This window comes from Setaria italica, chromosome II (assembly GCF_000263155.2).
Source record: "Setaria italica strain Yugu1 chromosome II, Setaria_italica_v2.0, whole genome shotgun sequence".
Lineage (NCBI taxonomy): Eukaryota > Viridiplantae > Streptophyta > Magnoliopsida > Poales > Poaceae > Setaria > Setaria italica.
Genome location: NC_028451.1, coordinates 32,878,070 through 32,905,641, shown reverse-complemented (window position 1 = coordinate 32,905,641; position 27,572 = coordinate 32,878,070). Strand labels below are relative to the sequence as shown.

General features: G+C 43.4%; 4 protein-coding genes across 5 annotated transcripts; 3 read left to right on the top strand and 1 right to left on the bottom strand.

Annotated features, from left to right (window-relative positions):
- Positions 1–951: 951 nt before the first annotated feature.
- On the bottom strand, positions 952–5,243 carry LOC101752642 (probable N-succinyldiaminopimelate aminotransferase DapC). The gene is made up of 2 exons (XM_004956938.3): positions 4,969–5,243; positions 952–2,490 (listed from the first exon to the last, which is right to left on the bottom strand). The coding sequence occupies exons 1-2, from the start codon at positions 5,197–5,199 to the stop codon at positions 1,339–1,341; spliced, it is 1,383 nt and encodes a 460-aa protein (XP_004956995.1). The 5' UTR covers positions 5,200–5,243; the 3' UTR covers positions 952–1,338.
- Positions 5,244–9,830: 4,587 nt separating this feature from the next.
- Positions 9,831–16,323, top strand: LOC101786785 (protease 2). 2 transcript variants are annotated; one of them, XM_022824561.1, is made up of 11 exons: positions 9,831–10,483; positions 10,931–11,153; positions 11,244–11,385; positions 11,456–11,653; positions 11,934–12,068; positions 12,336–12,464; positions 12,934–13,337; positions 13,605–13,821; positions 14,579–14,769; positions 15,031–15,345; positions 15,923–16,323. In XM_022824561.1, exons 1-10 carry the CDS (start codon positions 9,946–9,948, stop codon positions 15,209–15,211), a joined length of 2,358 nt encoding a protein of 785 aa, XP_022680296.1. In that variant the 5' UTR covers positions 9,831–9,945; the 3' UTR covers positions 15,212–15,345; positions 15,923–16,323. The 2 variants fall into 2 exon arrangements, with proteins under 2 accessions (XP_022680296.1, XP_012699140.1); XM_012843686.2 differs by having other exon boundaries at positions 15,583–16,323.
- Positions 16,324–17,062: 739 nt separating this feature from the next.
- LOC101786256 (nuclear pore complex protein NUP58) lies at positions 17,063–21,891 on the top strand. The gene is made up of 6 exons (XM_004956936.3): positions 17,063–17,570; positions 18,171–18,285; positions 19,989–20,411; positions 20,647–21,127; positions 21,388–21,428; positions 21,551–21,891. Exons 1-6 carry the CDS (start codon positions 17,221–17,223, stop codon positions 21,581–21,583), a joined length of 1,443 nt encoding a protein of 480 aa, XP_004956993.1. The 5' UTR covers positions 17,063–17,220; the 3' UTR covers positions 21,584–21,891.
- Positions 21,892–24,327: 2,436 nt separating this feature from the next.
- LOC101785850 (probable thylakoidal processing peptidase 2, chloroplastic) lies at positions 24,328–26,767 on the top strand. The gene is made up of 5 exons (XM_004956935.2): positions 24,328–25,385; positions 25,480–25,617; positions 25,731–25,817; positions 26,193–26,260; positions 26,359–26,767. Exons 1-5 carry the CDS (start codon positions 24,579–24,581, stop codon positions 26,480–26,482), a joined length of 1,224 nt encoding a protein of 407 aa, XP_004956992.1. The 5' UTR covers positions 24,328–24,578; the 3' UTR covers positions 26,483–26,767.
- Positions 26,768–27,572: the final 805 nt, after the last annotated feature.

The window sequence follows — 27,572 nt, the reverse complement described above, 5'->3', positions numbered from 1 at the left end:
AGGCTGTCACAAGAGGCTCACGGCTACGAGTTTCTCCAGGGTAGCGCGCGTGGTGGGCAACCGCTTTGGGCTTGTTGGACAAAATCGTGCGTGCAATATGTAAAGAGGTGCCTGAATGACTGTTTCGTGAACGGTACCAGGATCTGAGCCGGTTACAGGTCTGTTTCTGGTCGTATTCAATTTTTAATTTTCTTATAAATGATAACATGATTGAATTGGGTAGTAATAAAATCCAAACAAAGTTAAGAAATCCAACTCATCGCTAACGCCGAGTAGAAAATGATCTCATAATTTTTTTCAAGGACTTCGATATAGCACATGAACAAAAAAATTATTCTAGTAACAGATCTGCCAAACTATACGTTCGATTGTATACGTAGAATGGGTCCACCTACATATTGCCATGTAATAGTGTAGATTGATTACATAGTGATACTATTAATTGTGATCATCGATCGAGCACTAGTAAACATAAAACCTTAGATAACAAAGAATAAAGATAGGTTTGGTGACACATAAGATTGTATTTGGGTCAATTTATTAGCTTCATTAGCATGAAATTCATTGCCCATCTACAGACTGCCCTAGCCTCAAGGCTTACCTGTTGCCGTCTTGCATGTTGCAACGGCAGCAGCGGACGCCCTGGGAGGATGGTGCTGGCGCATGGCGACGTCTCGGCGCACACGGAACGGAAGTGAAATCATCAAATAACTAATCGTTATGGTTATTGTCTCATGGGCCGGTGGGCTGATGATATTACTTTGGACTAATTGTGAGTCTTGCTTGTGGGGAGGTGATAATCTGTGATTACCAAAATGTTTAAGGGCTCATGTGGCTGTGGACTGTGGTGCTAAGGCAGCAATTTTTTTTTTTGGGGGGGAGGGGGGGGGCAGGCCCCTGCCTACTCGGGTATCTTCTCATTGACAAGTCAGAAGTCTGAGAGCACTTGAATAAAGGTTGAAGAACAAAGTCACTGTTACAAAGGTTGAAGAACAAAGTCACTGTTGCAAAGATTTGCTTTGATCAGTTTATTGGTTGGTCTGGCGATAGGATAGGTTGAAAAGGGTGAACACATAGCGGCCGGCAAATTGCTCAGTAGCCTACAAAAAAGTGTACCGGCAGCTATCCTGATCCATCACCATCTCCTTGCACGGACAAGAGTGTAAAGACACAAGGTATGAAATCACTGACAGGATAACTATTGCTAGAAAAAGGGTAGTACAAGCATCCAGGCGCAGTTCAAATCTAGCAGATTATTCAGCATTCATGCATCCAGGCGCAGTTCAAACCTAGCAGATTATTCAGCAATCACCAGCCACATGGAATTTCCCACGCCCTTCATTTCTTCCTCAGCTTCGTCTTCATCCGCTCAACCGCTGCCCTCAGCGTATCTTCGTCCTTGCAGAAGGTGAACCTCACCAGGTTCTTCCCCTCCTCAGGGTTCAGGTAAAACACGCTTGGTGGTATGGCGGCAACGCCAACTTCACGAATTAAGTACTCGCAGAACTCTATGTCATTGTGAAAACCGAACGGGGTGTGATCGACCATGATGAAGTATGTCCCACTTGATGGGTAAACAATAAAACCCGCGGCTTTTAGTCCTTCTAATAGTATAGCTTTCTTTGCACCATAGTCCCTCTTCAGTTCCTCATAGTAACTATCTGGTGCTCTTAGAGCTGCTGCAGCTGCTGCTTGCATTGGAGTGCAGGTGGCAAATGTGAGGAATGAGTGTGCTTGCCTTAGACCCCATGTCAGGTGTGGCGGTGCAATTGCCCACCCAATCTTCCATCCTGTTAGAGAGAATGTCTTCCCCAGAGAGTTCATGGTCACAGTCCTCTCATACATGCCAGGAATAGAAGCCATTGATATATGATCAGCCTCAAATGCCAACTTGTCATAGACCTCATCAGAAAACAGCAAAACATCATTTTCCTTGCAGAGGGTGGCAATAAATTCAAGTTCCTCCCTCGTGAACATTTTCCCAGTTGGATTATGTGGTGTGTTTATCATTATTGCTTTGGTGTTCTTGGAGACTGCAGCCTTTAGCTCTTCAAGCGGAACTGCGAAATCTGGAGCTCGGAGGGTAAGGGCCTTTACATTGGCACCGGCCATTGATAGTGTGGCCTCATATGAGTCGTAGAATGGAGCGAACAATATCACCTCGTCACCAGGGTTGATCAGACCCAGTATTGTTGCAGCTATCGCTTCAGTGCATCCAGATGTAACAGTGACTTCTTTCTCTGGGTCAACTTGCAATCCACTGTCCTTCAGGAACCTTTCAGCAATAGCTGAGTTCAGCTCTGGCACACCAAACCCTCTGGCATACTGATTCTTCCCAGCATTGATAGCTTGAATAGCAGCCTCTTTCACAAAGTCTGGGCCATCAAAATTCGGAAAGCCCTGGCCGAGGTTTATTGCGCCATGCTTGATGGCCAGCATGCTCATCTGAGTGAAAATTGTTGTCTTAAACTTTTCCAATCGCTTCGCCACCTGCAATGGAGAAACCGAAAATGGATCAAATTGCATGCTCAAGGTAGTCTTGCAAACTAAAATGGAGAAACGGACCAAATTGCAAGCTCAAGGTAATTTGTACCGACTTCAACTAAACTTCCACTGGTACAAGGACAGACATAGTAAAATCATGGGTTACAATAGTTTCTTTTGAACATAATATGACTAAATCTTAAAGAAAACATTCACTCATCAGGCCTACTGGAGTTCAAAACAATGGAAACTGAAAGTGGCATATCTTATAAATAGTCAGCCGTGGACTCTATATCTATTGAACAGGTCATGGTCAACTGCAACCTTGCACTAAAGCGAATATACGAATTGTAAATGAATCTGAATACTACATAGAGCATTTTCCTGTCAAAAAGAAAAGTAAATGTATCATTTTTTAAAATTTGAGAGTCAAGAAATCTCAAGAAGACAAACAATGACCTAAGGATGGGGCACTTGATTTATTTCGAGAAATATTATACCTATCCAGCAACCTCTAACTATGAATCTTGCACTAATGCATTACTATTGCTTTAGCTCAGAACCCTTTTCTAGAGGTTTGGATGCAGAGTATTGGTTCCTGCCTTCCTGGTGAAAGTTGCCTTGATTCAGCTATGTCTTGCAAATATTTAAAAGCAGATTGGTTGACAGCCTTGAGCTTTATTCTTTTAATATGTCTTACTTTTGATACAGTGAATTATTTCAAATTCATGAACTTCAGGTGCGTCGACGAGGCAAATAAATATTTTTTTTCAAGATGAGGTGTACTAGGACATGAACCAAGGCAACAAATTTTATCAGAACACAAAACAATGTACCAAACAGCTCAAAAGTAAATAAAGCATGATTTTGTCTAATAATTGCATCCTTGTCAAATTCGGTGATAAATGGCAGCATATACAGGACAATCTCATTGCATTAGATAGTAGTTTTTTGCCATGGTCCTGAGAAAAAGGTCAACCAGGGTAGAAACTTCCATACAGGAACATCATTGGCCATGATGAAATTGGAAATTCATATAAATGACATCGTTTCTCATTATCAAGCCTATGTTTGCTGAATGTAGGGCAGAGCACTTCTATAACAAAGGGAACAAACTAAACTGCTATGGAAATTCTGCCACGGGTGCTCTTAAGAGGAGTGCACATATTGAATAGATATACCATTTCTCATAAAACAATATGGAATGCATATTCCTTGCAATGAAGAGTATGGCATGCATAGGAAATAGATGACTTGATCGGGTTACAGATTCAGATGGTTGAGTAGTTGACAGGTTTCAGCAATCTTCAGGTTTATTTTAAAATATGAACAATTAATGAATAGCAAGATTAATATGAAGCATGCATCTTTCAGATGTCTAATAAACACAGAAAGAAGTAGCAGGTGGAGAAATAACAATACATTGAAGAAAAGGAAGATACAAACAGGTATGAACAGCACAAATATAAAGTAGAAGCAACGCTCTGTAATATGGGTGCAGCAAATGAGATAGGAATTTGATACTCGTAGTAATCAGTAACAAAGTATAAATTGGTATAAGGGTAATAAGAGTTTCTTCATGATGAAGACCTTTGAAGCTTTGATATAAAGTATGAATCTAGGAAATGTACTAGCTGACTAGATAGCTAGCTAACTTATTATGCAAATAGCTGAAACATACAAACTAAATAAATTCACTTGACTTTGACAATTGTATTGACTAATGGAACAGTATATCGCAATTGCCAAAATAGTTTGAGGAATCGGTGCACAAATTTGCTCAAGGCAAATAGCTTCCCTCTTTCCTGGCATATACTGCGTGCTATGTGAGCTTGACACAGATGGTTTTGGATGGATTCAATTGTTCCAATATATCCATCACACACGAATTGGGGTCCACACTAGTGTGGTGCCAATTCATCAAAAGCTTCTTCACATTGACTCTAGTTAAGCTCTTCCCTAAGCTGAGGTAGTCCAAAATAACCTCGCATGTATCATAATATGGTACATGAAAGATGTAATAACTTCTTTTTTTTTTTAGGAAGGAACGGGGAGGCAAAGCCCCACCTGAAATTATTCTATTAAGGAGGTTGACCAGGGGTCAAAATCAAACCGAGAGTATGCAGGGTGCAAATGCAGTTGAGGAAGGAGCAAAAAGGGGAAGAGCTAGCGCTAGTTGTTTACATTCAGAAGGCTACGGCACCATTCAGCAGCAAGGTGAGGCAGGTCAACAACCTTAGCCCGGCAAGACTAGGGATCAGCATGCTCAGACAGGAGTGGCAAGACGGCCGGTACCCCAAGGTGAACAACTAAAGTAGAAGGTCAGCACAACATACTAACGATTACAGCATCAAGTTCGGTATTACTACACTAAGCCCATCAAAGACGCGCAAGGTGCGATACGCTTCAGTTAACAGCGCCGGGCGCAGAAGCGCCGCCCAAATCTCAGTACAGGAACCCGAAAAGCCAGGGAAGAGAGCCGACCTGGACGGGCCGCTGCTCCGTCGCCTTCGCGGCGCCGTTCTCGGCGGCGATGGCGGGCGCGGAGGTGGGGGCGGCGGCGGAGGCCATCGGGGAGATCCTCCGGAGGGACGCGCGGAGCGAGCGGCAGAGCAGCGAGGAGCAGAAAGCGGAGGAGGGATTTAATGGCATCTCATGGCCGGGGAGGGCCGCGGGCTTGGGCGTGGCAAGGGAGCAGAAGGCGGCTAGATTCATGATGCCCAGCCGGGTCGCGTCCGGTCGTGCCTGCGCCGCCCCCGTCCTCCGTCACTTGCGGCTGCTGTGGGGAGACTGAGAGGCGGGGCTACCAGCGAGGTGTGGATGACTTACCGCGGATGACGGGTGGGACAAATGGTTTCCGGGCCAACTTGTCATTGTGTGTACCGGTAGCGTTGTGGGTCGAGTTGGTCTCGCCGATCATATATATATATAGCATATGCTGCAGAATAGCGATGTGTCGCCTTCTAGCGTCGGAAGGCGTCCGCACGTGGGCTGACCCGACTGATTCGGCCCATCGTTCATTTCCGCCCAGCCTGACTGATTCGGCCTCTTTTTTTTCCCCATCCGGAATAGTTCATCCCGCTCGGTCCGTCGTTTATTTTCATCCGGCCCAACTAAGAAGTTTTTTCTTCGACCGGCCCAATACGCAGATAAATTAAGCAAAAATAGCGTAAGAGACGAGAATCAAACTCGCGACCCGATACAGGGACATTCACAAGCTACCACTGTGCTACTCAGTGCTTTGTGAGAAATTTGCACGACGGAGCTATTTTAGTACTAAATGGTTTTTTTCTCTCTTTTCGTTTTTGTTCTTAGTTATTTTCTTTGTTGTCGTTTTCCTTTTCATGTCTCTTTGTTTTATTTTTCATTCTTTATTATTTTATTTTTATTTTTTCTTTCTACTCTTTTATTTATTATTTTCATCCCTTCTCCTTTTTCCATGTTCTCTTTTTCTTCTTTTTTTCCTCTCTCTTCTTCTTTTCTTTTCTTTACCACCTTGCGGTTACACCTTTTTTTCTCATTCCTTTTTTTCTCTTTCATTTCGTTTTCTTTTTATTATTTTAATTCATGTTTTATTTTTATATTTAATTTAGATATCTATATTTTCCTTTATGGTACGTAGTTTATATTTAACGTTTTCTTTTTTTCTTTTTGTGATTATTCATTTTATTTTACTTTATTTTTTATTTATTATTCATTTGTTTCTTTTATTTTTTAGTTTTTTATATTCTAGCAGTTCGTTTTTCTGTAAAATAGGCAAGACAACACTATGAGGTGTAGCGACTACGGTCGTTGATGTATTTTTTCTTGATCTTTTGTTACGATGTTCGTCAAGTGTGCATATTTTTTATTTAGTTTTTGTTTAGTTCGTCGAGTAAGCATATTTTTATTTTGTCAAGTGTGCATAATTTTTATGATGTTTCGTGAATTCATATAATTTGTTCCGGGGTGTGCATATTTGTTCTGTAAGTTGATATAATTTGTCTGCTAGTGTGTACTATTTGATCATGATATCCAGTTTCCATTGTTTTTTACAGTACTTCGTGATTTCAACTTTTTTTTGCAGTGTATTATTATTTTGTTTGTCATGTTTAATTATTTGTTCATAAAAATTATTATTTTTATAATTTATTCTATAATTGTATATTTTTGTTCTATATGTTTGTATAATTTGTTCGATTTGTACAATTATTTTGTTCCATGAGTTCATGTAATTTGTTCAGCAATGTGTACGTATCTATCTGTGATATTGAGTTTCTATTGTTTGTGCTATACAACAAATTCTTCATGATTTCAACACATAACTAGCTAGCTATGCCTAGGCTGAAAGTTACGCAACCTATCACAATATCATTAATTTAATCACGAACTTGAATTTTGTGTGGTGGACTTTCATTTAACTTTATTGGACTAAATTGTTCGTGATTATAGGTACTTTTGTTCGCTATGTATTGTTATTTTGTTCGTCTTGTTTAATTATTTGTTCGAATAAATAATTATTTATCCCTAACGTTCAATTATTTGTTCGCAAAATATATTTTTTAAAAAAATATATTGAAACATAGTCAAACTGGGTCTTATTTTGAAGATTTTGTTGTAAGCAATCCATGTATGTGATCGGAATTAAATTTGGATATACGGTTTGAGATTTATAGATTTTTTTGGGTTACTTTGCATGTTGGTGATGTCATCTATTTTGTCACGTCTTGCATGCACAATGGATCTCTATTTTATTTGGATCCATATTTTTCATTACTCCGTACTCCTATTAGCCCATGATATACTCCTATTAGCCCATGATATTATTAATGATAATGAAAGTGGAGAATTTGTCGCCTCTGGCCACATATAACAGTGCTCAGTTGGTCTCGGGAACATATAGAGCACGTTTGGCAGCATGGACGGACCGCCTTAGTCAGGCTCGAGCCAGCCTATAATGTGCAGAGATGTTGATTGGCAAATCTTTAACCCATACTACTGGTTGGGTGGTGATGGTGTGTGGTAGGCTGCACAATAGAGTCTTACCCTATATTGAGGATGTGGTAAAATTACCGTTGCCTTCCTCCTCTCGCTAACGATGGCACTCTGCTCGGCCTCGGTGCTTCCCCGCCGTGGGCCAGCCAGCCTCTGCGCGTCGCACCTCCGCACCCACACCGCGCCCCGCCGCGCCACTCGCACGCTCACCCGCGCACGCCGCGCACCCACCGGCGCTGCCGCGCATCACGCGCCGCGCGCACAGTTCCCTTCTCTTTCTTTCGTTATTCTTCTTCCTTCAGACACAAGCCGAACCGAGTTGATTGGCAACTTCTCGGGCCAAATCCCCAATCCTCCCACAAATCAAACAAACCCACCAATCGCTAGCGCAATTGTAGAATGGTCGAATGAAATAAATTCAACAAATCCACCAACCGCTAGCCACCATCTCGCCTCACTAAATAAATCAAATCAAGGAGTGCGGAACCAATCGAATCAACAACTAGCCAGCAAAGGAAGCTGATTGATCTGGGCAATGGGGAGCTGAAGGGGTTGTTCCTCTGCTAAACTTTATCACCTGTCACATCAGATATTCGATACTAATTATGATTATTAAATATAGTCTAATTATAAAACTAATTGCATAGATGGAGTCTAATTCGTGAGACGAATCTATTAAACCTAATTAGTCCATGATTTGACAATGTGGTGCTACTGTAACCATTTGCTAATGATGAATTAATTAATTAAGATTTGTCTCACGAATTAGACTCCATCTATGCAATTAGGTTTGTAATTAGCTCATATTTAATCCTCCTAATTAGTATCTGAACATCCGATATGACCCTGCTAAAGTTTAGCACATAGTAAACGACCAACTTTATCGTTTCACGCGGTACGCTGGCGGACATCTTTTGCACCGCGTGGTCTAATCTGAGACCCCGCTGCACACCTGGTTGCATGGTCCAACCTCCGTTCGGACTACCAAACCAGCCCATAGTATCCGTTTTGTTTGGGGCTTGTGGCAGACGCCGCTTTGTGGGGTAGCGGTAGCGGACAAGACAAGCGGTTGGAGCGTTGGAGCCTTGTCCGTGTCCGAAGCCAGGTGAATAGGTGATGAATGGGTTTCGCGTCAGCGTGTTTGTTCCACTTGAATCTAGACTGGTTTTCAGCTTTTCGCTGATCGGGAGGGAAAGAAATTGTGAAACAGTCGGCACCTTGCACGGCATGAATCCAGTTGCCTCGTATGGGTCGTGGACTCTGTCACCGTCAGTCTGCGCTTTTGTTTAAAAAAAAAACCCGACTAGCGCCGCAAAGACGATGATGTTAATTCGTTAGTCACCACCAGAAGCGCCCCGATAGGTTCGGTTTGGTCGTTTTGATTTTTTAAGTATATATTTTTTCTATACCCTTAGATATATTGTATGTGAATACATAGAAAAATTATAAACGTAGAAAAATCAAAACGACCTACAATTTAAAATGGAGAGACTAACTTTTACAATGAGCTTGCAATTCAAAATAGAGCCTAGGGTTTACGAGTTCCATCAATCCGAACAGCTTCTTTTTATTACAATAAAATTTGGTTGTATGGACTCAACCTCCTCCTACCTATGTTCATCTGGGAAGCAAATATTCTCACCGATATGATATGAACTCGAATAGAGTGGACGATCTCTAAAGTCTCTGTCAACAAGGATGCTCTGTCCAATCATGGATAAGTGATATTTATCTTGTCAATCATTCTAAATTTGATTTCAAATTGCTTGCATGTGTCGATCACATTTGAAAACGTTATGAGAATTGTATCAAGAAGTGGTCTCATACTTGAATAATTTTTCCTTGTGTTAGAAAATATTGTAACAAAAATATGTTCAAATTCATGCTTTGATGACCATGCCAATGTCCAAAAATGGAAGTACTTTTGGACAATGAAATATGAGATAAAGAGAACAATAAAATGCCTCCTAGAAAGTTTAATTCAGAAAAATCCTGACAATTTTCTTCTTTAATCACCTCTTTTAAAGTATACTGCTTTTATTAGTTGTAGAGATAGTTTGTTTTGATACTTTTAGAGGCCTTTGTAAGTTGTAAGTTTTAATTAGTTTCCCTGGAAGGCCTCTCTTATCTTTTTTTTTTAGAGAAAGGGTTGGATTTTATTGATACGGTAGTCTTACAACCATCCCTCAGATTGAGCACCCCTGAATGGCTGAATAAAAGAAACTTACGCAACAATCCTTTAAAGGAGCACCCAGTCTTTGCATGGTCGTTCATCTACAAAAGTAGCCCACCCACGTCTTGTACTTTCAGTGACCAGCCCAAAAGGCCCAACAAAACCAACTTCCCATTCCGGTCACCCAAATCCTCGCCATTTCACCTCGCCTGAATCCGGCGAACCCAAGGCCAAAAACCCACCTAAAACCTCTCCTCCGGCGTCCGGTTTCCTCCCCCGCCGCCCCAGCACCGGCGATTCCGGCTGCGTCGACCATGCGCGGCCGTCTCGACCTCCTCCCGCGCCTACTATTCCGCCGCCACGCCCACCGGCGCTCCAAGCCCTCGTCCCCACCGCCCCCTCCCCCTCACCCCAACCCCCCGCGCCCGCCGCAGAAGCCGGACCCCGTCTCCATCCACGGGGAGACGTGGCACGACAACTACGCCTGGATGGGCGCGCTCTCCGACGCCGCCGCCATGCGCCACATGGACGTCCACATGGAGGCCGAGGAGAAGTACGCCGAGGCCTGCCTCGCCGCCTGCGGCGCCGACCGCCTCGCCCGGAAGATCCAGCTCGAGATGGCCTCCCGCCTCGCCTCGGACGCCTGCACCCCGCCCGTCCGCTGGGGCCCCTGGCTCTACTACCGACGCACGGACGAGGGCAAGCAGTACCCCGTGCTCTGCCGCCGCTCCGCTGCGCTCCACAGCGAGTTTGTCTCGTACAGTGACCCCTCCGCGGGGTTCGACTTCACGGCTGGGAAGCGCATCGAGCAGAAATTGGTGGACTACAATAAGGAGGCCGAGCGGTTCGGAGGTAAAACCACCGGGACAAAGTTTTGCCACAATTCCAGTTCCTTTCGAGGGCTTAAGTTTGCTGTTTGCCTCTGTTGATGTGTCCTACAATATACTATACTACTAACTCATTGTTCTTAATTATGTTTTCAATCCTACGGTCTTGTTATGTATCATTCATCCTGTATTTTACACTTATCTAATGTAGAAATGTCATCTATGGATTTTTGTATGTTTACAGTTTGATCAGTGCCTTACATTCTGCCTATGTTCCTGTTATAAGAGAATTTATGCAAAACATGTGATCTGTAAAATTCTCTATAAGTTTTGCATGCCTTATATGCATAACATTTTCAACACAGTACACTATAGATATGCAATGCTACACTTTTGAAGGTAGAAAGTTTTTGCATCATTTTCTCTCATTATCGAACAGATCATTAAGCTATGTGCAATCATTGACATGTAGGATACTCATATGAGGAGCTGTCTGAAGTATCTCCAGATCACAGGTTCATTGCATACACAATGTATGACAAAGATAAGGACTCCTTCACCTTGATGGTCAGGGACCTAGTAACAGGGACACTTTGTGATAAGCCTCGTGCTGATCGGGTATCAAATATTTCATGGGCTATGGACGGGAAAGCATTGGTTTATATTGTTACAAATGAGGAAAGAAGGCCGCATCGGTTAGTGATTTTCTTTTCTTTTCTTTCTCGGAACTGCTCATCTGTGCTTTAGTTCATTGCAGTAGAACTTTAATTTTTCTTTTTCTTTAGATTATTTTGCAGCATGATTGGATCCAACAAGGATGACATTCTCATTTTGGAAGAACCTGATGAGAATATTTTTCTAAATATCAGGCATACTAAGGATTTTCGTTATATAACGTTAAATGTATTTTCGGACATTCACTCAAAGGTACTGTTTATTGTACACCTTATCTGTGTTTTATTTTGTTTGCTGCTCATGCCTATCTGTTCTTTTTCAGGTGTATTTAATAAAAGCTTCCGATCCCTTGTCCCAAATGAAACTTGTATGGGAAGGGGAATCCCAAGTTCATTGCATTGTTGAACATCATCGCGGATGTCTTTATTTATTTACAGATGCTGCAAGAGAAGGTGTCCCTGTTGATTCACATTATCTAATGCAGTCTGATGTGGAATCTTCTGGGCCTAAGAGTTGGAAGGTTTAAAAATCTGCTATGTTATGTTGATGTTTTCTGTACCCTTGTTTTCCAGATACACATTTGCAGTTCCTTCGTAGCTATATAAGCAGTTCTAAGAAAATGAAATGTTGTATTTTTAATATATAATTTTTTTGCAAATGCATTACAAACATCACATATTTAATTTAACTAAGCTGATTAGGACTTGGTTATTACTGCTGTATAAATATATTCTGCTCAAATCAATTCAGGGAAGTGTCTTTGTGCATTTTATTTTACTCACTTTTGATGTCCGAACCAGAATGTTTTTATCGAGGAACCTGGTGTCATTCTTGAAGATGTTGATTTTTGTGATACTCATATGGTGCTCACGTTGAGACAAGGCAGAAAACTTAGACTCTGTGCAGTTAATTTGCCTCTAACTGAGGGCATCAATGTAAGTGAATTGCTTGTCCTTATATATGAGAGGACTGTATGGTGAAAGTTTATAAATTCTTGATGGTCTTGCATGTTGTAAAGATATGTTGCTTGTTAGTTTACTTTTTCCATAGTTATTCCACCTATTGGATATCTGAGAACTGCTCTCATATCTAGCTGGAAAAACTTCATGTTGTCATTACACATATATTGCAATCATGATTCTCATGAAAGCATTTAATGTTATGGAATGATAGCTTATATCTTCGTTCATTTCACTTCTCAGGTACCTGCTCATCTATCTGATTTCCACCCATTTGACCTGCCTCTTCCCAGTGATGTGTGTCAGATTGTATCTGGGCCGAATTATGATTATTGTTCCTCAACAATGCGTTTCACAATATCATCACCTGTGGTATGCATATTTTTCTGGTGTTTTTCTTAGTCCTTTCTTCCATCCTTCTAGTAGCCTTTCCCGTCTTGAGAAGCATCTTAACTAGTGTAGAATTTATTTACTGGTACTACTTTGTGTACATTTTATGCAATAATACTGCCTTGTTCTCCTCCTTTCTCATGTGTGAATTTCTGAAGTGCATCCCATTGTTCTCATCTTTTCCATATTGTGCCTTGTTGCTAGTTTCTCTTGCTTTGTTATTTCTCAAAGAGGAATGGTTTATGGAAGATCAAAATACATTAGCTCTAGGTTCGCTTGAGTTCTGTTTTCATTAAAGTTTAAAATAACATTATGGATGGATGATGTAGTTATGGAAGAAGCTATCCCATTTCTCTATCATAACCTTTTTCTGTTTCGTTCTCTGTAACTATAATGATATTCATGTTTTTCAATGCATTTTCTTCTTGACAGTAAGTTTACCATCTTGCAGATGCCTGATGCTGTTGTTGACTACAACTTACTGAACGGAAAGTGGCAGATAGTACAACAACAAAACATGCTTCATGAGCGAACAAAAGCACTATATGGTACTGCTTTTGCTGCAAATATGGGCAGGCTATCCTCAGATAGAGCTGATTTTTCAAGTGAAGATTCTGAAGATTGTGCTTGGAATGAGCTCTCTGAATACTATGCTTGTGAATACTACGATGTTCCATCAAAGGATGGTGTTTCGGTTCCCCTTACTTTAGTATATTCACAGAAGCATAAGCAAGACGGAAATCCAGGATTACTTCATGGACATGGTGCTTATGGTGAGATTCTGGATAAACGTTGGCGCAGTGAGTTAAAGAGCTTACTGGATCGTGGTTGGGTGATTGCATATGCTGATGTTAGGTATGTCTAGTCTACTTGGCTACTTTCTTTATTTGTGTAACTAACTAATGAATTCTTGCTCAAAAGATACTATAAATAAACTTGGGAAGATTCATATTAATTCCCACCGTCTTCATGGATAACTTCTGCACATGGCATATAATATTAAAAAGAGCCAAATATTTGTTGGTTCATGTTAGCTATATGTCATACTCACAGAATTCCAGATTTTGCCTTTTGAATTTTTTATGGTGTGAAGTATTATTCACTTAAAGCATTTTTATTCAGGGGTGGTGGAGGTTATGGTAAGAAGTGGCACCAAGAAGGTTCACGTACCAAAAAAATGAATTCTGTGTCTGATTTTGTTTCTTGTGGAGAGTTTCTTCTTGACAAGGGCATCATACAAGAAAATAAGCTTGCTGGATGGGGATATAGTGCTGGAGGACTTCTAGTGGCTTCAGCAATTAATACTCGTCCAGATTTGTTTCGTGCTGCTGTTTTGAAGGTATACAATATGTAATTAAATGTGTACATCTAGAAGACTAGAGATCAAGTGTGCTACCTTTAGACATTCCTTAATTGACGCGTCTGGAATTAGTTCCTTGACATGCTCTGTTCTCAGCTTCCCTTAAATTGCACTGAAATTGATAAATAAAATGATTAAAATGTGGAAAACCTCAGATGAAAACTAAGCATTTCAAGAGACAGCAAAACCTCCTTTTAGTGCAGTTTGCTTCAATTATGTGCTTCCTTTTTTCCAAAGTTAGAATCTTCCCTTACTCTCTGCAGGGAAAGAAAGAGAATTAGGTTCTTGTACCTCATTGGAAACTTTCTGTAAAATCATTGCATTTTACTCCATATTATTCGAAGTAAATCTAAAACAAACTGCCTTCTTGGCAACTCCGCTGCAGTATGACTGCAAAAATTGAGTCTTGTGGTGGCTTTTGTGTCTGATTGGTAGTTGTCTAGTTGAAGCTACAGTTCCTTGCAAGCTATATCAGTCGACAACACATTGCAGATTTAGAGGCTGTTTTTGTTCATTTTATGCTAATATCTGTCATTAAAGCTAAGGATAAAATCGATTAGCGATCATTTGAAGTAGCAGGTTAGCAATATGCAACATAGTGCTCTTGGGTTCTTCTTTGAGATTGGAATTGCCACAATAGTCATGTTTTCATCTCTGTAATCTCGAAGATGTGCTATTATCTTGTCTGATATTTCTACTGATGTTGCATTACCACAACTTCTATTTTTTACTCCAGGTCCCTTTCTTGGATGTTTGCAACACCCTTCTCCATCCTATTCTACCTCTTACAGCCATTGATTATGAAGAGTTTGGGTTCCCTGTGGACCATGAAGAGTTCCTTGCAATCAGAAAGTATTCTCCTTATGATAACATTCAGAGGGATGTTCCTTATCCAGCTGTGTTTGTGACATCATCATTTAATACAAGGTGTATGACTATACAGTTACCTGGGCACTAAGTTACTTCTCTTGTGGCCTGAATCATTGGTGTCTCTGGCACGATAATTTCCATCATTTTAATAGTTTCATATATTCCAGCACTGTAGCCTTTACTCTTTACTATATTCTTAGGCCAGATATGTGCAAAAAGAAACAGTTGTCCCTTTTTTTTTTCTTACGTTGCATTGCACTTAAATCTCCTTTTAGTCAAATACTGGAACTCAAACTTTTGTTACATTTGAAATGATAGGTTTGGTGTATGGGAAGCAGCTAAATGGGTTGCAAAAGTCCGTGAAATTACTCAATATGATCCAGAGAGGCCTGTGATTCTCAACTTGACTACAGATGTTGTAGAAGAAAGCAAGTATTTGCAGACTAAGGAATTGGCGTTGGAAACTGCTTTCTTAATCAAGATGGTAAACAATGTGTGAACAGCAAGTTTAATCTTTTGGAATTAAAAACCTGTTGCTCAAAGATGCGAAGCTGAGGCTGACAGGTTCTGATATCAATCCTCTCCATGCAACACGATCTGAAGTATCAATCCACTAACTGGAGCTTTTATGAGGTACTCTACTTACCATGCACATTTTGCTTCTCTGAAATTATCTTATCTGGCAAATTCGTGAATTTCCTTGACATTTCTTGCACCTATGGTAAATAAACCTGATTTGTTCTCTTATATTTTCACCCCCAGAATTCTTGATGAAATCATGTGCATATCCTTGAATCATTTGGGATAGTCTCATACTTGCAACCTATCTCTAATTGGTCTGGTTGTCTTTCACCATTGTTGAATTTGCAGATCTGTGATCTACTTGTCTCAAGGGGCATGCTGATGCTCGACAAGGGCATAAAACATACAATATACCTGCTGCTAAGTGTTCCCACCTTTAATCTATAAAATCAAAATGCTGTGGGGAACTCCCCCACAGTTTACCTTCAAAAAAAAAAGTGTTGACATGCCCTCCCTGATGCTGAAATTTGCATTTGGTATGCTGCTACAATGGACGTGTCTCAACTCATGGTTTATTAGCTATCATCAAATCAAGTTTTGCTATCTTCATTATTTCAACATTGAATTGACACTGATTGCTGCATAAGTTAATAGTACCTTACCAATCTCATATCGTTATGGAGGCTAGGTGGAGTAAAATTTGACTCAGACAAAGCACTGCAGAATGTAACACTGCAGTTAGGGCCATGTGCACTATGGCAGAGGCAGACAAAGCAGAACATATGTCATAGCGGCAGCTACAATTTCGTCCTGAAACTCATGACAGCTTATGAATAGCCATAGGAGGGCACAAAAGTGGACATAGCCAACTTGTTGCTATGAAATGCTCGGGTTGATTATAGGAGCATGTGCAACCTGATGCTTGATAGGGGACATCTGGAAACCACAAGCTGCAAATATATCGCAGGCGTGTCAGCACAATATATTGAGGCTTGGTTGGAGTGCATTTATCTGTCGAAAGTGGACCTGCTGTACAAATATGTTCCTCTAATTTTCATCTCTAAATTTAAGTTTGCACGGGTGATCTCATTATCGGATTTGAAGTGTTCCAAGTTGCAATTTTAGACTGTCTGGTGTTGATGCCTTGCAAGTCGGACCACATTTGCCAGTGTACTTTTCAGAACATGGACACAACCAGTGGAGTTCCTGTATGCTGGCGGTCAGTTCATTGCTCCCTAGTTACTAGTACAGTAGTATTAGTAGATTACTATGCACAGGGCTCAGGACCTCGTTCGTAGCAACACCGTCAGCATTGCTTCAAATGTTTCCAGCAGCACCTGATCGTCTTAACATGCTTTACATGGAAGTTGTGGAGCTTTAAATCTGTCGCCCGTCGATTTGATCTTTTTTATCATAGCTGCAGTCTTCAGGTTCAGGATCAAGGAGCGTATCACAGAGTGGGCTTTCTAACTGGTTCTTGCTATGCGATTGATAACAAGGCTTTCAAAAGAGGTGGAATTTTCCATTTTTCCTTTCCAAATCGACCGTACTGCACCAGCAGGCACGAACTCGAGTCCATCAGTCCAACACAACACGGTCCATCATGGTCCGACCCAACCCGATCGTGATTCCTCTCCGCCCCCGACTCACTCACCGGCTCAACGCACAGCCGACAGCTCCTGCTTTCCAAAAGCTAACGATTCCAGCAAATACCCCTCCCCAATAGCCAGAATCCTCCATCTTGCCCTTGCCCTCCGCCTGCTCCTGCGACTCTCTGCGAGTCGTCTTTCTCCACTACTAGTAGGGGGGCAAAGGCGTCAGTTTCCCGCTCCACTCCTTTCGTTTTTCTAGTCTAGGGTTTAAGAGCTCGCCGAGCCCGCCCGGCCCAGCTAGAGCCCAGGAACACCCCCGCGGCCCCACCCTCCCGTCTTGCCGGCGCCTCGCGCCGCCGTTGCCGGAGCCAAGCTCTCCGCCACCGAGTGCGCAATGGCGTTCTCCTTCGCCTCGCCGGCGGCGTCGAACCCGTTCCAGACGCCGGCGGCGTCGAACCCCTTCCAGACGCTCCAGACGCCAGCGGCGCCGAACCCCTTTCAGACGCCGGCCCCGGCCACAACGCAGGCGCCGTCCTCCTCGCCCTCGCCGTTCCAGTTCAGCTTCCAGCAGCCGCAGCAGCAGCAGCCACAGCAGCAGGTGGCTCCGGCGGCGCAGCCTCAGCAGCCGCAGCCGCAGCAGCAGCAGAAGCTGATGCTGTACACGACGGATATGAAGCCCGCGGGGTACAACACCAAGTGGGAGGAGCTGCACGCCGAGTCGCAGAAGGCGCTGCTCCAGATCGAGTAGGGTTCTTCTCTGTGTCTTTTTTTCCTGTCCTGTTTTCTGGTAATGGTGTGCGGTTACTTGGGCACGGCGTACCTTTGCTTAGATGTGAGCTTTCGTGTCGATTTGTGCCTTCAACTAGATTTGTTCCATCTGATTAGCAAAAATTACCCCTTTTACGTTGTTTTTCTTGCGCGGTGCAGGTGTACTTGGCCAAACTGGTAAAATGTGATTGCGTTTGTTCTCTGCCAGTGGAGGCAGTACTTTTTAAAAAAGCCTTTTTATTTGAATAAAATGTTTTGGGGGAGTAGCCCAGTAATTTTTTTTGTTTTGCTTGTATTGAGGGACTGAGGCCTTCTATTTCTGAATGTTATTAGCATCCACTGTTTTGAACTTTTTTGTTTTGGGCGAAAAGATACATCTTTTGTGGTCTATAATCTGATTTGCCTCTGTCACATTTGATGTTCACCTGGTGATCTTAAGAGTAGTTTTGTCTGCTTTAATGTTCATCTATTTGGGCACCCATGTTGTTTATTGCAGTTTATGGACGACTATTTGATGTTTGAATTGTTCACTTTAAGTTGTTTTCTAAAAAATGTTGTGTAACACTGGTTTTGCAGGGATAAGATACGTGAGTACAAAGATGAGAGTGAGAGGTTGGATCAGTGCAGTCGTCTTTATGACTCCTCAATCTCGAATGTCAATTTTGAGCTTGATGCGAGTCGCATTGCTCAGGTTAGAAATTTTCATCACAATCTTTGCTTTCTTGGGATTTTTTTCTTAGCTTTAGTGCAGGTTTGATTGTTTTTGTCATGCTCCACAACCAGAAGATTATTTTAGTTTTAGCTGATAGCCCGACTCGTGGTGTTGCTAGTAGGTTGTCTGAAAGTGTAGAACCGTAGAAACTGTTTTCTAGAATGTCATGTCATTGCAAACAGCTAAGGTGCCGTTTGGTTCTGAAAACGTAACACAAACGTAAAAGGAATGTGATTGCAGCGTGAATGCTTACAGAATAAGCGATCTCCCGTTTTGTTTGGTTCGAGTACTCTATAACCAAAGCTGTGCAAGCTCATCATCGCGCATAGAGGGCGATCGCCAACTCCCATGAGTTGTCACCTCCGATCTCTGTGTCCTGCTCGCCTTCTTCCTCACTCTCTCTCGATTCCATTGCTGATGCTCATGAGGTGATTGCCGCGGTGCTTGCACAGGTCATCACGCGAGCCGCCAGCAACACTGCCATACCACGCCGCTCCATATCTCCGCCGCACTCCATTGCACTTTGGGCATGATGCTGTGCCAGGCTAATCTCGTGCGGCTGCCATCGTCCCATCCCTAGTTCCGGATTGAGCTACGATTCTCCTTCGTGCTCAACAAGCTGCCACACCATAGCTCGAGCTTGAGCTATGGTTCTCCTTCGTGCTCAACAAGCTGCCAGTTGCAGTCTCAGGCTCTCGGCCTCAGCAGCGATGGTGCATGGGCTCTCGAACACACTGAGGCGCAGATGTGCGGGGGCTGCCCCAAGGCAGCGCAGCAGTTGCTCCTGGCCATGAAGATCGAGCTGGGGCGTAATGTGCGAGGTCTCCTCTGCAAGTCCGATCCAATCATTACGGTGCTGCGACACGGAGAATTTTGAGCGTTATCGGCTTTGTATAGCACTGTTATCGATCCCGCGTTATCTGATTACAGAGCACACAAACCAAACACCAGCTAACATAATCAGTTTGCAGCGTAAACGGATCACGCCCTAAAACAGTCGAACCAAACACCACATAAGAGTCACATGTAGATCTTTTAAGCATTTGAAATTTCATGAGGTAGACCTGTATGTTGGACAATAAGTACTGTGCCCCCTCACCGTCATAAATCCCAGAACTCTGAAACCCCCTTGCTCTTCTTCGCTAGGTAAATTTATATAAGATTAACCTTTTTCCACTACCCACTAATATTTTATCATTTTTATGTATTAGATATGAGCTTGTCCCCAGTTAGAGGTTGTCTAAATGCTATCATGGTTTAGTCATGTCCTGAACAAAACAAATTAGCATAGTATGTTGCAACCGAACTTAAGCTAGTAACAAGAGAAGCTTCATAATTAGGGGCAGTTTTCTCCTGCTGGTGCAGTAGTAAATATTCATCATAGGAGAGCTGCATATCTTGGTATTATAGAGAGATGGTGCAGTAATAAATCTAATCATCATCGCAGGGTTATATAGTTTGAGCTTACATCCAGCTTGAATGTTGATATGCTTCTTTGGCAAAACATGACTTGCTGCGTGGAAAAATAATGTATGTTGCATAACTGGGAATTGATATATGGACGCTGAATATTTCCTTTCGTATATTGTTGTAGTGCCATTGTGGTAGCCTGGTCAGTGTCTGCTCTAGCAGGATCCTGGATTCATGAATCATGAATAAATATTTGCTTTCTGTTCTAACAGGAACTCGGAGGTACCACCACTGTGATGGAGAGAGAGAAGGCTTCCATCCAGGAATTGATGACTGTCGTTAATGAAATGATGTGGAACACGGAATTTGCTATGAGGTCATACTTGATGTTGAGGCCAAGATTCGTCCGTCCAGGTGCTGGTGTTGCCAATGGTGGTTCTTCAAATCCTTCTGCAGGTGCTCCACCCAATCAGCCAGTGGTAGATTTCTACAGTGGAGTCCCAAAGCGCCCTTCCCTTTTTATGCAGCATACTGTCAATAGATTTGAATGTTATCTCGCTGAGTGTTGCAAGTGGATCGGTGAGCTAGAGCAGCTGGTTCAGATGGAGAATAATAAAAGATCATCAGATTCTCTGGAGTCTCTTCCAAAAGTTATGTCAAATGTGCATGACTACTTCATTTATGTTGCTTCTAAGGTAATATTTTGCTCAAAAGGAAGTTATACCAAAACAATACCGGGTTCTTTAGTTTTGAAAGATACTCCCATGATGTGCCGATATCTCTACGTATGATGAGTCAAATATAAAGCTCTAAACTGATCAAACTTTTAGCAACAGCAACATACTGTGAGCAAAATGAGAACATTTATTTAGTTATCATTTACTAGGCTCAGTATTGCCTAAGGCATTCTCTTATGTTGCTATTTTTCAGGTGGAAAATCTTCATCAGTATGTTGAGTCAATGAAAACTGAATATCTTAATGAACAGCGTCATATGGGTAATGGGAATGATCCGTTTCTGGAGGCAAACAGAAGAGAAGCAGCTAAACAAGAAGCAGCTGCCAAAAGGGTCCATCCAACTTTGCATTTGCCTGCTCCTGCACAGCCCACAACACAAATTGCTGCACCAGCAGCAAGCCAACCACAGCAATCTTTTTTTCCATCTGGCGCAACTTCGTCAAGTGGTTTTTCAGCTTTTAGCACTCCTGCTGCCGCTCCATCCTCATCTAGTCTCTTTGCAACTCCAACAACTCCAGCTCCATCAGGCGGCCTTTTTGGCGCATCTGGATCAGCTCAATTGACCACACCATTTGGAACAGCATCCACTCCTACACTAGCATCAACACCAGCTCCTGGATTTGGGACTAGCACATCTTTGGGTGGAACATCATTATTTTCTACACCATTTGGAGGTAAACATACTTTCTCAACCAATATTATGTGCTGGAAGCTATATGTTGGAAAATTTCATGCTATTTTACTTGGAGCAACTTGGAGTTGCACATGCTTTCATACTGATGTGGCTTAACCATATTACCAATGTTTTTGCCATCCATCATATTGCTCGTTGCACTTGTACCCCCCCTAATGGGAATTAGTTCAATGTTCATTGTAAAAGACTGCTCGACATGAGGATGAAATGCACTTCATGACACACTGGTGTATTTTTCAGGTGGAGCTACAGCTTCCGGCTCCAGCTTCGGTGGTGCATCGGTGAGTAAAATTTACATCAGTTTACATGACTTTTTTCAGTCGGTTGTGCTTGGAAGAAATATAACTTTGTCAAGCTTCCCTGTTCAGTTTACCATGTTTACCCCTTTTTTTTAATGGTGCAGAAAGGGAGGTCTAAGCCCCGGGGGCGTCGCTGAACCAATGTGAAACGTGGGTGCTCTTGTTTCTCCTCTTGGCCCCATTCCCTTTTCCTCTGTCTTATGCAAAACTTGTAATTAACTTCCAATTCTAGTGGAGTTTGGAGTGATTTATCTTGATGCATGCTTAGCTTACTATTAGATCTGTTTGGATACTATTGTAATACTTGTCCATTATTGCTCTGTTCTTAGTCTTGCCAGAATATTCCGTGCTGAACTGCTACTCAAGATTTCCTATAAAGTGGTAAAGGCTGTAACCCACTAATATGCATCCCATTGGTTTCCACTAATGATATGTTTTTGCCCGAGCCTTGATTTTGAAGCATGTCTACTTTTTTGGTAACCTGAGAAGTAATATTTTTTTGGATTGGGCCGTCAAGTGATGTCTATTGTTCTTTGTTTCCGTATTCACCTGAAATTAAGCTGGCCCCAATTTGTAGAACTTGAACACTATGATCAAGACTTGTAGCAAAACATCAATGCAATAACTAGCAAGTTCTGATGGAGTCTTTTATGTGGTTATACAGAACCCCTTATGTGTCACTGTCCCAAGCTGCGATGCTATGCATTGCATTGCAGTAGGGTTGAAGGTTCATCCTGGTCCAAGAAATAGCACGACTTTTTGCTGCTTTGACTATGACATGATTTTGTAGTATGCACATGACAAAGCTAGTTTCGACATCATCCGTAGATGCATCTAGCATTTTTTGACTTGGTTGCTTGCAGCTAGTGTCCCCGCGCATCACCTCACAGATGCGCGTTTTGGACCTGTCTGTATCTTGGTGCAGTCACATATTTTCTTTTTTTTTTGAATAAAGTGTGGTCACATAGTGATGAACACATTTAGAGTTGAACCTGTCAGCCGGAATGTTACTACTGTTCCTTCTTCCATGCAAGTTCTAGACCTTTAACCTTTTCATCCCAGCTTACCGCATCGGTTTCAGAATTTTCTCTTCCAGTTCTTTTTTATCATTCTTTTTGTTTAAGTTACTTCATACTGTCAGTGTCACCCATATCTTAGACAGGAGTTCATCGATTATAGCACGCTTCTGTCCATCTTTTTTTTTTTCTGTCCGTCATCAGATTGCGATGCTTCCTGGTGTCTTCCTAGTTTCTTTGTGCTTATATCAATAGGTCCGTGATGCTATTCTTTTCCCTGCCTCATTGGTATGATTGGTGGTATCCTTGGGCTCTGAAACGTAAGTGCTTACGACTGCGGAGACATCATATCCCAAAAAATATCGAGTCCATTGGGTTTTTATAAAGAGTCAATTGCTTAGCCTTTGACATTTTGCTAAAGCAATCGTTACTGGCGGTTGTTAGGGGATCATGGAAGTCTAGTGTGGATAGGGGGTGGTAATGGATAATGACCCTCATGTCTCCTGCACAATTCAACTCAGCTTTATCTATTTGAAAGTCATATAATATTATGGTTCAGTTCTTATTGAGCCCGATCCGGGCTAAATTAGAGAGCTCTTTACGACCCCTAGCGTCAATGGGCTGTCAGTGTACACGAAATTTTAAGTGGCCGAGCGCAGCTTGTTGAGTGTTTCCCTTTTTCTAGCGCTGGCATGAGGATTTGACCGATGTTATTTTACTGCGCTGAACATTTCTTCCTGTCGGTTTTTTTCTGCTGTGTGCATTACGCTGTTTCAGTCTCTGACTTCCAGGGGACATTACTTTTCTGATTGAGTTATCCTGTACCATTTCCTGATCTGAATCTTTGAAACAAGTTGTTTATCTGGAACGAGCATGGACTAGGTTCCCAGTGGTCCAAGATGATTCTGGACATGTGAATGCGGGGATTTCTGTTTCCTCATCCAGATCTCTGTTTCCTCGTCCGTTCGTCTTGAAATCCCTCTCCGAGGCACCGATTCTTCTGAAATTCTCTCCCTTTTGAGGAATTGAGTAACTGCTGTGGGCCTGTGATTCGTTTCTGGGTAGTGTGACGTGCCTGGTACAGTTGGGGCAGTGGAAGCTTCAGCGAAGCAACCCGGCAGCGTTTGAGCTTCCAGTGCTGGGATGAGCGTGAACCGAGTCGCTTTCGTGGCTCGGTGCTGCACGCTCGTATGGACGCCTGTTTTGGCTGTGCTTGCTTTTTCAGTTGGGATGGTTGTGGATTATTAGTCTCGTTTTTCGAAGTCTTCTCCCGCTTTTTCCTGGCAGCGACGGTGCTGTTTACCTAACGAGAAGCAGGGGTCTTCGGTAGCCGTTTGTCAGTCACTCGATTGTCAATTTATTACTCGGTCGTTTTGATTTTTCTAAATTTATAAATATTAATTTAAAAAAATAAACGAATGGAGGGAGTACAAAGTATTCATAAAAAATTGTGATAAGATTCTCCATTGTGTAATTCTTAAGATATTACTCATCCCATCCTTCTTTTTCTTGAGAACCCAGACACAAATGGCATGATCTTTTACAAACGCATGATGAAACTATGAAACTTTGGTGATGGATATGTTTTGAAACATGGAATGTTTATATGGTACTAATTTTGTGTGGAAATTGTTACTTAAATCATAGTAAAAATATGCTGAACTTGGGCGGATTTCGTATAAATTTCGTTTGAATTGGGAAATATCCCCCCCCCCAAAAAAAAAATCGCGTGTAGAATTAATTTAATTTTGCAGGGAAAAGAGGAAACATAAAAAATTCTCCAAAATCCAGGGGGCTCCATTCCTCCACGTTCTCAGAAAAGTAAACGTCCACGCGTCTATAAAACACACCTCTCTCGTCGCCCTCCCGCTCTCTCTCTCCAATTCGCCCTCACCTCGCCGCCTCCCCCCTTGACCGCCACCCTTGACCCCGTCTTCCGGCGAGGCAGCTCGCCGGAAGACCCCCCACCTCGACCTCCCCGACGCAACCTCCCACCCTGTAACCCTCCGGAATGTCCGCCGGCTTCTAACTCTCCCGCGCCCCGGTCTCCGCTTGCTTCCTCGACAGCCCAATCCGCCTCCTCTCGCTCTCGCTACGGCTCCTCTGCCTGGTCGCCATGGCGATCCGCATCACCGTGTCCTACTCCGGCTACGTGGTGCAGAACCTCGCCGCCTCTCTCGGACACCGCTTCTGCTCGGCCTCGGCCTCCGCCACCGGCGGCCGCCTCCTCCACGACGGCGCCTGGCGCCCCTTCTGCATCTTCACCTCCACCCGCCAACCAGAGCAGCACCGCAGTGGCGGCGGCGGCAACGACCGCCATGACGGCGGCGACCACAACCACCCCAAGCCCCAGGCGATCGCCGCCGGAGCTCACTCGCTGCTGCTCACGCGGGCGTGCCTGTCGTCCAAGTCGCCGCCGCCGTCTCTCGCCGTGGGACTGCTGTCGGTGCTCACGCAAGCAACAGGGCCGACGGCTGGGATCACCGGGTCGGCGGCGCCCCTGTCAGGTTCGTCGTCGATTTCCCTCGGCTTCAACCCCACGTCCTTCCTCCCGTTCCTGCAGACGGCGAAGTGGCTCCCCTGCAGCGACCTTGCCACCTCGTCGTCTTCGGCGCCCTCTTCCCCTCCCCGTTCGCTGGCGCCTTCGCCCTCCTCCAAGAAGGCGTTGATTGGTGGTGCTAGCTCTGGTGCTGGTGCGTCTGGTCCTGCGGGAATTGCGACGAGCAGTGGTGCTAGTGCAGCGATGAGCAGGAGTAACTGGTTGTCGAGGTGGATGAACTCCTGCTCCGATGAGGCCAAGACGGCGTTTGCAGCTGTGACCGTGCCACTCCTCTACGGCTCGTCCCTGGCCGAGCCAAGGTCCATCCCGTCCAAGTCCATGTACCCGACTTTCGACATCGGCGATCGGATTCTTGCCGAGAAGGTAGAGCTTCGTTTGATGAGCATTTTAGTACTTATTAGAGCTGTACTGGATCATTGTTATGTTTGCTGATGATTGGTGTTATTGTGATCTGCAGGTCTCGTACATATTCCGGGAACCGGAAATTTTGGACATTGTAATCTTCCGGGCTCCTCCAGCTCTTCAGGCTTACGGCTACAGCTCAGGGGATGTGTTCATCAAGAGAGTTGTGGCCAAGGGAGGAGACTATGTCGAAGTAAGCTTTTATCCCAATGGTAGTGCAGCCTTCTGTTTGTTTCTGGTGTTATTATGCTGCAAACAGTTTGATTCTTTCTGCTTGAGTTGCTGATAATCTTGGCTCTTTAATAGGTGCGTGATGGCAAGCTGTTGGTCAATGGAGTAGTTCAGGATGAGGAATTTGTGCTCGAGCCACACAACTACGAATTGGGACCATTGGTATGTCATACGTTCTTTCCTCCATTATATACTGCATCTGTTGGATTTCTGCCTTCATGTTTTGAACTTTTGGTTAGGTTAGGCTTAGGCATATTATTATGATCCGCGTGCTTGGTTTTGCTACTTAAAGCCATCAAAATGCAAAGTTCGAAATTTGGATTGTGCGTGATACAGAAGTATCGATTGGCTGCATTTCCAGTGCCTGACTGATAATCAGTTGAACTATCGAACTCTCAAACTAGACACATAGAATATCTCATGAAGTTGTGTTCCCTTAGGCATACCTGTTAGCATTTTACATTTCTTTTAGCATGGTGGTTCATCATGTTGTTCAAGGGTTCTAACTCTTCTCATTTCTGCTGATCATTGTTGCAGCTTGTACCGGAAGGTTATGTGTTCGTGCTGGGAGACAACCGCAACAACAGCTTCGATTCCCATATCTGGTATGTTGCAACCCAATTCAATCTGTTTTATACACGATTTCACTTGGTACTTTGGTAGAACGTATGCCTGATTCGTTTCGAACGTCTTGACGTTTCAGGGGTCCGCTTCCGGCAAGGAACATTGTCGGGAGATCTTTGCTCCGGTACTGGCCTCCATCGAAGATAACCGACACGATCCACGACTACGAGCCTGATGCAGCGCGCCACATGGTGCCGTCCTGATACGCAGTTTGCTCCAGCGATGCTGGATAGCTGATGTTTGCAATAACATTTCATGGAGCTCCATTGATGAGCGGAGCTCCCAGTTTTTTTGTTGTCTCTCTCAGAATATTTGTTTCCTTGAGTGTTGTCTGTAAATTCCCTTTGGCTGACCGATTAGTTTTCCCATTAGCAAGTGCTTGTTTAGAGCACTTTCCCCAAAAGTGTAACGCCTTGCAATTCGCAAGCTATGATGATCAGTACCTCCTATATGTATATAGAGCAATTGCTGAAGGAGCATTCGAGTTCTGCATTACTGCTCTTGCGGATCTGAAAACCTCGCGAGCTTTCTTGAGCTGCAGGAGATTCCGTGTACATGTAATGCAATGTTGAAGATAAACAAAAATTATGTGGAAAAAACATTTTCACGTTCTTTTTAGTAAGCTAAGGCAGGCGTTCTGCCGTTTCATCATTAGGAAAGAAGTGAAGTTTATTTGCATGCGTTCCCTGGCTGGAGGAGCCAGGACAGGAGGCGAAGTGAAAAAATAGATGAGGTCAGGGAAACAAAAAACACCAAGAGCCGGGAGAAGCTGATTACAGAAGTAATTCTTTTCACTGTTCTTACGGCAAGCCTTGTGTCTTCCTGGAACGATCATAAGCGCAGCGCTAAGTTGCGACTCGGGAAGCTCAGAATTCATCAGCAGAAGTCGGTCTGCCATCTTTAAAAAAGAAGAAGTCGGTCTGCCTGCAGCCCTGCACTGCCCCGTGTCTTTCCGTATCGGCCTATGCAGAGTGCGGTATGGTGTTTGTTGTTCACGGTGGCATCCGTTTAGTTGCTGCTCTGCTAATAATATTTGAGTTGCCTTTGTTGGGCCCGATCTCTACTAGAACCCGTGCGTGAGGGGCTGAGAGAGCGAGAGAGGGAACTAGCTCGCGGCCTCGGCCCTGCACCACATACATACACCCTGGCGCAGGGGCGCGGCACGCGGCCTGCGTCCCTGTGATTCTCTCCCAGCGCTACCCACAGGACGATAAAACCCAAAAATTGGTACAAACCTGTGCAAGGAATATCCGTGAAACCCGGAAATTTGAAAATTCTAACAAGAGTCTCTTC